The 10,538-nt window shown below is 33.2% G+C and overlaps 1 protein-coding gene across 2 annotated transcripts; it reads right to left on the minus strand.

Moving 5' to 3' along the window:
* Positions 1 to 3,335: 3,335 nt before the first annotated feature.
* Positions 3,336 to 10,028, minus strand: LOC149943532 (uncharacterized). 2 transcript variants are annotated; one of them, XM_090175120.1, is made up of 9 exons: positions 9,864 to 10,028; positions 7,682 to 7,718; positions 6,033 to 6,110; positions 5,865 to 5,954; positions 5,739 to 5,795; positions 5,647 to 5,677; positions 5,497 to 5,583; positions 4,922 to 4,990; positions 3,336 to 4,085 (listed from the first exon to the last, which is right to left on the minus strand). In XM_090175120.1, exons 2-9 carry the CDS (start codon positions 7,685 to 7,687, stop codon positions 3,871 to 3,873), a joined length of 633 nt encoding a protein of 210 aa, XP_090031246.1. In that variant the 5' UTR covers positions 7,688 to 7,718; positions 9,864 to 10,028; the 3' UTR covers positions 3,336 to 3,870. The 2 variants fall into 2 exon arrangements, with proteins under 2 accessions (XP_090031246.1, XP_090031247.1); XM_090175121.1 differs by lacking the exons at positions 7,682 to 7,718; positions 9,864 to 10,028 and adding an exon at positions 6,192 to 6,294.
* Positions 10,029 to 10,538: the final 510 nt, after the last annotated feature.

The raw sequence follows: 10,538 nt of genomic DNA on the forward strand, positions 1-10,538 counted from the left end.
CGGGCCTCCGTATGAGGGCACGGCGGACCCATCTCCCGGCCTTTTGGGCTCCCACCGGGATCTCCGGTGCCAGCTGTGCCGGGTTATGCGGGCTGCTGTGTGCCCGCCGTTCCCCTTTAGGAGCTCTCTCCAAAGGGCTTGGCTCCCTGCCTTTGTAGGTGGGGTGTCGGCCGGAGTTGCTAGAGCATCCGTTCTCTATCCCACTGCTGTGTGCGAAGTGGCGGGCTGGTCGTCCCATTGTTGCACCTTCTGCTGGGTTGAGCGGCTTGCGTCGAGGGTGCGACCATCAGTAGTGGGGTTCTGCTACCCATGCTGGTTTTGTCACCTGTCCGGGCTTGTGGACGCTGGCGTAGGGCATTCTGATGATAGGCCTCCGGTGGAGTGGTTCTTTTCTTACCGGTACACCGGGCTATAAATTCTGACAACATGTAGAGAGTACGGGATTTGTTTGGATGTCGGACCACTCGAGCTTCATTCATTACCTTCCACGATTCGACTTACAACTGATGTGCTTTTTTAACGGTTTCTGCGTCAAACCAAAGATCATCCACGTATAAGGAATCGTCTAGAATTCGGCTGATTTTCGGTTTCGTTTTAAATTTTTACGTGCATGCGTTGGTATAGTTGCGGCTAAGATAAATGGGTTGGATGTTACGCCATATTGTACTTGAATTCTTTATCTCATAGCTGCATAAAGGTTTTCGACATCAACCTATAAAAACCTTTTACACAGAAAAAAAGGTGTTTAGATACTAAACACTTTCTTAAACACCAAAATGCAACAGAATATTTATCATGTTTAAAAACGATCATGTTTAGGCGATAGTGGTGTTCAGCTTTGCAACATCATGCGTTTAGAAATTAAACGTGTTATTTGCTTCTCATATTTATCGTTAAAACGTGTTTTGATAGAATACGTTTAGAGATTAAACATATTAAATGCTTTTGGCGCTTACAATGAAAACACGTCTAAAGATTTGAAAGATTATAGTTTCTAAACATGTTCAAAGGTTCGGGTGTTGTGGTTTTAAACATGTGTTAATTTGCCGTATACGCCAATCTTTGAGTTGCTGTATATTTGAGTAGTTTAATTACGATCTAAAATAACATTAATATTAATTGGCTACGAATTAATGAAACCTACTGCCTATACTGTTGATTTCATTTCTTTAACTGCCTGATTATATTTTAGCGATATTAATTTAAATTATATTTGTGTTAATACGGCCTTAAATCACACCAAAAGTATAGTGTTACTTTTTAATTTTTAGTAGTTCATGTTCAAATATTGATTAATATACATTAGTGTTATTAAATTAGTCTTAATTACCAATCACTTAAAATTATGATATGATATAAGAACCCTATTGTAGTTAACACTATTAATATAACGGTGATTAACGAACATTATTTTTTTTAGAAAAAATAGAAAACGAAATTAAACGAAATATATAGACAACGCGAAATATACATTAAATTCGTAACGCAATATACACTTATTAAACATCAGTGTTTAGCATTATGTTTAAAAACCACGAAGTTTAATTTCTAAACATGATATCTTACCAGCTGTTCCGGTTTGGAACACTACCGGAAAGATCTTGGAAGATTGTTTGAGAAACTCGTTTAATTAAAAAAGATGTGTTTAAGGAAACAACACCAACTCTTACCCATGTTTAGCTTTCAAACATGTTTAGATGTTAAAAACCCAAACACCTTTTTTTTCTGTGTAGTTGTTGTACTAGTCTCTCTAATTACAGCCAGATGCGGAATGTATTAAATGCAGTTTCGTTCTTTCAAAGTAGGCGTCACTCCCACCAAGATTTCATTGCCTTATATATAGAATTAGTTGAATCTCGTTGCGACCACTGTTTAGGATCACTTTGCGTTCGAGATGGTTCTTCCGTGTTACTTTCACCTTGATCACAGAGGCTAGGGTACGGTGACGATTGCCTTTCCGGCAGCCTCTGACGTTTATTATGCAATATCTAGCCTTAGGCATACGAAACCGCGTGGATTAGAATAATTTTCGTATCTCTGACTAATATCTTCTTGCGGTATGTAGTATATTGTGTAGGGTGGTTCAAAGAAATTCAAATATCGAAATGATTTGGTGCACATGGATTTTCTTGTTCATTTTGATGAGAACATGACCCAAGAAATTTTTTAAGTAAATTCATTAATATTTAGGACTGCCTCAAAGAGCTGAAGTTTTACCATTATAAACTAACCCGTTTATAAGCAAAAATCAATTATGTCACTCAAATACTTTACTTGAACGAAATATTTAATATTTATTACTTATTTAAGTTTACACAGGGTTAATTATAGTAATAAGTACCGGTACACAATAATATATTTCGCAGAAAGCCCCACTAAACCAGGTCATATCTGCTGAAAATCAACAGTTAGGACCTGGAGTTATGGGGATTTCTGCCAATTATTTTATTGTGTACCGGTACTTATTACTATAATAAACCCTGTGTAAACTTAAATAAGTAATAAATATTAAATATTTCATTCAATTAAAGTATTTGAGTGACATAATTATTTTTTGCTTATAAATGGGTTTGTTTATAATAGTAAAACTTCAGCTCGTTGAGGCAGACCTAAATATTTATGAATTTACGTACAATTTTTCGTGAGTCATTTTCCCACCAAAATGAACAAGAAAATCCATGTGCACCAAAATATTTCGATATTTGCATTTTTTTGAGACACCCTAATATTGTGGTTAATTTCTTAATAGTAGAGTTTGAGTATGCGTAGTTAAGGCTGCAGTGCTTGAAGGGTTGCGATTTTATCTGCCTTCTTGTTGGAAATTGCGAAAATGCGAAGATTTCTAATGCGAAGGTTGCGAATGTTGATGTTTATCTGCTTTTCCCAAAATAGGGCTCAGTTGCTGCTTACGATTTCTTTATGAAATTTTTAACTGCTCATCCAAATATTGTCGACTGAAGGCTAATGTGATGTCTTCAGTTAATAATTGCGTAATTATGGACCATAAAAGGCTTCCGTATGACTGATCTATTACTTTCAGAGATTAGATTCGAACTATGTATTTAGATGTTCTCACAATTCGTAGGTTTAGAAAGGTGTTCATGTGCTTTCTTATAACTATGTCTTTTCGTCCAAATCATCGCGAGGCCTGCCTCTAACTCAACTTCGTAGCTACGTAACATTCTTGATTTACGAGCCAATAATCTGAGCTATCCTCTGATTTTGTGTACATCATTAGTCAAAAAATATGCGAGGATCGTAGCACCGAAAGAAATCAGAATAATTCAAAAAAATAAGAAACAAAACAGTTCGTTTTGCAAGCAAAAAGGCATCTGAATTTATTTCAAAAGGTTGACCGTTAAACAAGGCGTGCATAGAATTCTGAAAAGCATGTTTTTAAAGAATATCAAGATACAAAGTGAAATCGCGCTATTAAAATACGAATATGTGGTTATTGCATTAAAAAAAGCGCAAAAAGTATGTTCACAGTTTATAATATATAATCAACAATTATAATTATTAATCAATTTTTACGTAATATACAAAAATATGTTTTTACAGGGCCTAAATTATTGTAAACACATGGCCATATTCACAAACTATTCTTGTTTGGGCGCAAAGACGCCTCATGATGCCCATTGAAATCAAATGGATCCATTCTTAAAATTGGGAGCAAATTCAAATACCTAGTAACAAATCGAAATTTCATAATCCTTACTTACATTTATACTTACAAATTTGTTAGTTAAAATAAGAATTTTATAATATATATAATTCATGTATACATAATTAATTTTCGATTTCTATGTTTAGGAAATGACGCTCATTAATAGAACGTCTTAACTTTTATTACAAGTATAGGATTATTAATTAAAATTTAAACGACACGTTGATTATTTGTCCAGAGGACGAGATGCCATAGGAACAAACACAGTCGCTATTGGACAATTCTTGGTTTTGAAAATGCAACGTGATGTTGTTGGGTCGTACTGTAGTGTACGCTTCTGCGATAATACTTTTAAGCTGACCAACAGTTGTGTGCGGAAGTATGCTCAGTTCTACTGTATCTTTTCCAGGACAATGGACTTGAAGGAAAATTATGCAAAAAAATTATAAACCTAAAATTTTCTTACATTTTATAACTTACATTATGGTTAAAACATTTAAACAAAACGAACTAACCAATTCTAAAACTACACGAACAGCGCAACAATGAAAATGTTAAAAATTAAATGAGCACAAAGGTAAATTATCTAAATTCAGTAAAAGTTGTCACTATTATTTTGGCATATCTTTTACATAGGGTGTTCTTTCCGTCTACAACAGATACGCTTAAAATATTTAGCAACCAACATTAAAGTTCGGCTAACATGATTCACACAGTAAATTATATTATTTTAATAGAATAAGGTTGGTTAGCAAGTGTTTAAAATACCTTTTAAAACTTGACAAATGTAGATAAGACATATATTTTCAAAGAATAGGCAGATAATTAATAGTAATTTTTGACTTAAATCTCTCCCAATTAAATCTCCTAAAATATTTTCCCCGTGCAAACGGAGTTGTCGGCATAACCAGTGAAAATTTACGAATGTCAAACAGATTACTAATTCAATACCCTTTAAACGTTTTATGTAGCCTATGTAAAAATTACTGAACAAAAACCGTAGAGTAGTCTAAAAATAGCTTTTGTGGTATCTATAGACAAACTAAAAGATAATACCTTCAGAATTGGTTAGCTATTTGTTTTAGAGCAATTATATTAGTTGGAATAGAATGGTGAAGCTATTCATAAAATGATCATAGGTGTTTTAAGAACTGATAAAGAAAATGTTTGTACGAGTTAAGCAGAAGGAAAAGGTTCCAAAAACAACTACATGTCTCACTGTAGGTCGAATTAAATTCAATTAAACCCAATTACCAGTTATAATGAAGCATTTTGAATCTTTTTTGTTGCAGTTATTTGACTCTTTCGCTTCTGGTTCCTGCTCTGAAATTAGAATTATAAACATTTATTATTTATTAAGCTTTTAAGCTATATATAAAATAAAATAAAATAAATTAAGCTATTAATTTTAAGCTATTAAGCTATTAAATTATTAAGCTCTTAATTTATTAAGCTATTAAATTCTTAAGTTCTTAGGTTCTTAGGTTGTTAGGTTGTTAGGTTGTTAGGTTGTTAGGTTGTTAAGTTGTTAAGTTGTTAAGTTGTTAAGTGGTTAAGTGGTTAAGTGGTTAATTGGTTAATTGGTTAATTGGTTAATTGGTTATTTGGTTAATTGGTTAATTGGTTAATTTGTTAATTTGTTAATTTTTAATTTGTTAATATGTTAATTTGTTAATATGTTAATTTATTTATCTTAAAAATATAAGACGCTCTTTGGATTTGCCCCGCTAGTTGGTTCATTAAATTTATCTTTAATTGAGAAGTGGGAAATAATGAAAAATATAAAATAAGTAAACTGTGTGGTTATTTTAAAGTTTTCAGACACTCACCATTGGTTGGCTTTTCTGACTTCTCCCCACTTGTGGGTTCATTAAAATTATTTTCATATCTTGTATTTGATTTATCTTCGGTTGATTCTGGAACATTGTAGGCATTAATAATCTCATTGAAAAAAAAAACGTTTCTAGAAATCTTATTACCGAAGTTAAGTGCCTTGTACATTTTCTTGCTCTATAGAAAATTGAGATTACGAATAAAATAAGCAAGGTAAAATTGACCACTTGAAACTCACTTGCGACATTTGGAATTGAAACTTTTGAGTTTGTTGTTCCAACATTTGCTTTGTGAGCTTTTATGAAAACACGAAAAATGTCACACATTAAAAACCGCTGCAGTTGAAAAATACATTTTTAATCACCTGAAGGTCTAATTCTGCCAATTTCTTTTTCTGATCAGCTTTTCTAATCTTTTTTAGTTCCTTTTCATAGGCCTCTCTTTCAGAGTAGCTCTAAATTATTGTCGTTACAAAAATCGCAAAAATACTTATCTCCATTTTAGGGTGAAACGTAAAAATAAATGTACGCACCATTTTTGCCAAATTAAAAGCCGCCCTATGAGCGTTATAAGATTCCTTATCCATATCGGATAGTCGTGTATTTCCTTTCTGTGAACAAGTACTAATTAATTTCTATAAATGGTGCTAATTAGAAATATTAATAATATATAGCTCTAGCTTATAACAAACCCAAAATAAAAATGCACGACAGCAAGTCGAGTTAGATCGTAAGTTATCTTAGTTTCAGAATAAAGGAAAGCTAGATAACATTTCAACGATTTCAGATAAAATGAATACCAAAGCACGGAATAAAATGGTATTGCCCTTCAGCGCTCCTACCGAGAGAACCACGAAACGTTTCCAAAACGAAATACGCGAGTCAATACGTTAAATGACCGACGTTTGCATTGAATTTTTTTTTAAATTACGATATTAGATAGGTTTGAAAACAATGTGTGTTACAAAACATAAATTAAATTAATGCATTACCTTTCTTCAACTGGTTTCGAAAACTATTTCAAATCTATTTTATTTTCTGGCACTTCTCTATATAATATATTACCATTTTTCGTGACATAATCTAAATTTAAATAGCAATATTTTATCGGATATTTTGGTACTCGAATTGAGGAACTCTAGCTAAATTTCAAATTTTATTTGTTTTTGGTTTCTGGGTCGTAGAGATTCAATTCCTAGAGGCGTTTAAAATTAACATTTGTACTTTGGAGATAATATTGATTAAATGGCATCTTTTCCAAAATACTGCTATTTAAATTTAGATTATATCTAAAAAAATGGCACCTTTTCCAAAATATTGCTATTTAAATTTAGTTTCTGCCACCTAGGAGCAACAAACACCGCACCCCACGCAATGAGAACGCAACCCGTCAAAAATCGTGCATTTTATTGTGTACATTTTTCATTGGTTAGACGCTTTAGCGCCTGCTGCCGTCGGAAGGGGAAAATTAGGAAATTGTCTTCCCCCCTGCCCGTAAAACGTTCAGCGTAAAGATTAGTCCAATGAAATCTGTACCTAACACTGCGTTAGCGTGTTTAAAGGCTAGCTGCGTTCTCCTTGAGTTTGTTGCTCCTAGATGTCACACAAAATGACACCTTTTCCAAAATATTGCTGTTTAAATTTAGTTCCTGCCACAAAAAAAATGGTACGTTTATTAAAATTGTGGCAGGAACTAAATTTAAATAGAATATATTTAAATCCTAGCCCAAATCCCCTATTTTAAACCCTGGTCCCGCTTAGATGGTTGGACAAAATAACCATTTAATCTTTTAAAATATTTCCGTCATATTTTTGGAGATAAAGGAGAGAAAGTTAGCTACCCCCCCCCCCTCGATTCAGGTAAAGTAACTCATTTGCCAAAGATTTAACAAAATCACCAGCCTTGAAACCAAACAACAAATAAAAAATAAAAAATATAAATTTATTTTAAATTAATCGATTTTTATTTATGGAATTAGCACTTCGTTGAAAAATAAATTAAACAGTTTCATCCAGCAACGTTTCGACTCTTTACGAACCATCAAGTTATGAACAGAAATTTTATTATTCTATTAAATGTAAGTACTACCTATCTTCATCGGAATCTATAATGATGAAATCAACAGATTATTTTAAACATGTTCTAAATGTAGGAGGTCGCGTGACAATTTTTAATGCTTACCCGCATTACGACCTTCGATACTCAACATCTTCATACACTGAAAGAAAAATAATGTTAATGTACAGAAAATGGTCTGTCTTATCGAAATAAAATAAAATAAACCGACTAATCCTTCACTTTCATTTAATGTTGCATGAATATAAACAATAGGGGCAAAATCTAACGCTAAAATACAATGTCAGTCTTTTTGAAAAGTGGAACAGTAGAGCCACCCTTTTTTGACGGTCGCCATCATTGACTTGGGAATAGTACTACTAGAATGACATAGGCGCGTTCGGGAGTCGTGGTTTCGCGAAACAAATTCTGAAATTTTGATTCGGTGGACTCACAGTCGTCATCTCTATTATTATACCGTGGCGCCATCTATCCCTTTCAAGGTGGATTATTGGGAAAAGTCCTTTTCATAGGATATAGTTCCCACCGCTAACAGCGGATGGCGCCACCCACAAATGATAGGTTTCCCAATTTTTAAAAATTTGTTTCGCGGAAAGCAGATTGAAATTGTAATTCTAGCGGTACTATTCCCAATTCAATGGTCGGTCGCCAAACTCGCCATCCTAATTGAAAGAGACGCAAAACGGTGGATTCGAAATCGGAAATTTAACCGCTTCAAAAAGTGTTGGTATTTTTAAGATATTTAAACTTCAAAGTTTGACTATTAATGAACAGAGGGCCATTATTCCGATACACTGAATAGCTTGAAAGTAGCCAACTAAATATGACAACTGATTTTCAATATAGCTATTAACTATTCAGTGTATTTTTCTATTGTGTTTCTGTACACCTCACTAACTCGAGTATAGACAAGGCTTAACGTTTATTTTAGTGTTATTTCTTTTAGAAATAGAGCAAGTAGTTCATATTTTACAGAAATAAAAGTTAACTATTTCATTTACATTTAGTATTTCGTTAGTAGCCCAACTAACATCTAGTGTTGAAAATGACCGAGGTGTTTTTTCTAGAACATTTTCCGTATTTTTCCGAAAAAAAAAAAAAAGGTTTTCATTCCAGGATTGAATATTGTTTGCAAATTTAAAGGGCAACGCAATTGGTCATGCAGGGGGGAACTATGTTTTCTTCAACAAGCCGTAAGTAGGTTTTCCAAGGAGGATTTTATACAGCGTGAAAGCCTTATTCTCCTTGGTGTAGGCACGTGGCGCAATTTCGCTCTCATTCGCGAATTTTTCGATTTTCTTCGCTGAGTTAGCTCGCAATCAACGAACCCAGGAATTTAGGCCTAGCTTAATTTATTTATTATGGAGAAAAGAACTGGGTTAGTTTCCGAGAGTTGGACTTTGATATTTTCGATTTAACAATGTTTTGGAATAAAATTATTTGTGAATTGAATATTTTTAATAATTGAAGTTGAAACATTAGGCCTTGGACGCGGTAAATCTCTGCCGCTAGCCTCACATTGGATTAAGAAAATTCAACACCACACACTCCTATATCCCGTCTCCCTTAACAATTTCCATATCATTATACCCCGACAGAATATTTATCTTTTTTTATTACATTTATTTTGTAGAAGTTTAGGATCCGATTTGTCGGTAAGCACGGAGACTTCACTTTCCTCGGCCATTTTCGCGACTAAAGAATGCGTGAATTTTGCGTAAAAACCGCGAGAGGCGCATTTATACAAAATAAATTCGGCAAATATGGTTCTGCTTTTTTTTACAGGGGGAAAGGCTATGGCAGATAGCGCATGCGCAGTCGTTCTTTTTATCTATAAGATAATTTACCCCCCTGCATGGTCACTTGCGTTGCCCTTTAAATAAAGCGGCATTTTCACCTCATTTTTTCGAATATAAAAGTAAAACTAAACCTCTAGACTAGTTTAAACCGATTAACAATGTAACGCTATTAATGTTTTGTAGTATGTTTACTGATATTAGACATTTTATATCGATAAAAAGTTAAATACATTAAAAACCCTTAAATTTTAATTTATTATTCAATTTTTCTGGAAATTTTTCCGCATTTCATTTTTTCGGAAAATTAACAACACTACTAACATCTTTGCCGACAAATAAAAATAGGCCTTATTCTTTAGGGTGAAGCAGCTTACTTTTTGATCAAAAGGGGGGTGAACAACAACGCTAAAACTCGACTCAAAATAGCTATTCTACCTAAATATAAATAAACACATTCTTGGTATAAAAAGGTGAAACACATGACACACTTTTTGTAGTGGTAAAATGATCATTTTGAAAGCGTCCAGTTGGCGGCCAATGAAAAGCGCCAGTGTTGCACTAGCATTACACTTTCCAAACGAGTTATGAATAATTGCTCTACGCTTGGAGCTAAAGTTTTCTTCTTGCAACAGTAGCAGAGTATATAGTTTTTGGAACATACTTCATTAGTTACTAGTCTCATCCTCTCCGTAGATCTTTCTAGTTCTTGTTTTAGCTCCTTTTAAAAAGGCAGACAAATTAGCGAGGTAAGATTATATTCCAAAATAAGCATTACCTGATATTCCAACTCCCGCAATTTTTTTTTGAGTTCCTTTTTTCTAATTCGTTTAAGCTCCTTATAGTAAGCTGATCTTTTTCCATTTATACTTAAAATTGGAGGCGAAATATAGTATTATAATAATACATTGTTAAATATCGGAAGATAATAATGTCAGCTAAGGGAAATCGGAATTAAGAAATTGGATTTTAATTATATCTAGTTAAAGGCGGAATTTAGTAATAGCTAGTTAAAAATAGTAATTTAGTATTAGCTAGTTAAAAATAGTAATTTAGTATTAGCTAGTTAAAAATAGTAATTTAGTATTAGCTAGTTAAAAATAGTAAATTAGTATTAGCTAGTTAAAAATAGTAATTTAGTATTAGCTAGTTAAAAATAGTAAATT

Source organism: Leiobunum rupestre, chromosome 5, assembly GCF_980474605.1.
Source record: "Leiobunum rupestre chromosome 5, qqLeiRupe1.1.hap1, whole genome shotgun sequence".
In the NCBI taxonomy this organism is placed as follows: domain Eukaryota; kingdom Metazoa; phylum Arthropoda; class Arachnida; order Opiliones; family Sclerosomatidae; genus Leiobunum; species Leiobunum rupestre.

Coding starts and splice junctions, on each gene's coding strand:
- LOC149943532 (XM_090175120.1), bottom strand. Junction 5,678..5,738: donor TTCAATTCCAAATGTCGCAA/GTGAGTTTCAAG, acceptor AATTTTCTATAG/AGCAAGAAAATGTACAAGGC. Junction 4,991..5,496: donor GTCAGAAAAGCCAACCAATG/GTGAGTGTCTGA, acceptor TTCTAATTTCAG/AGCAGGAACCAGAAGCGAAA.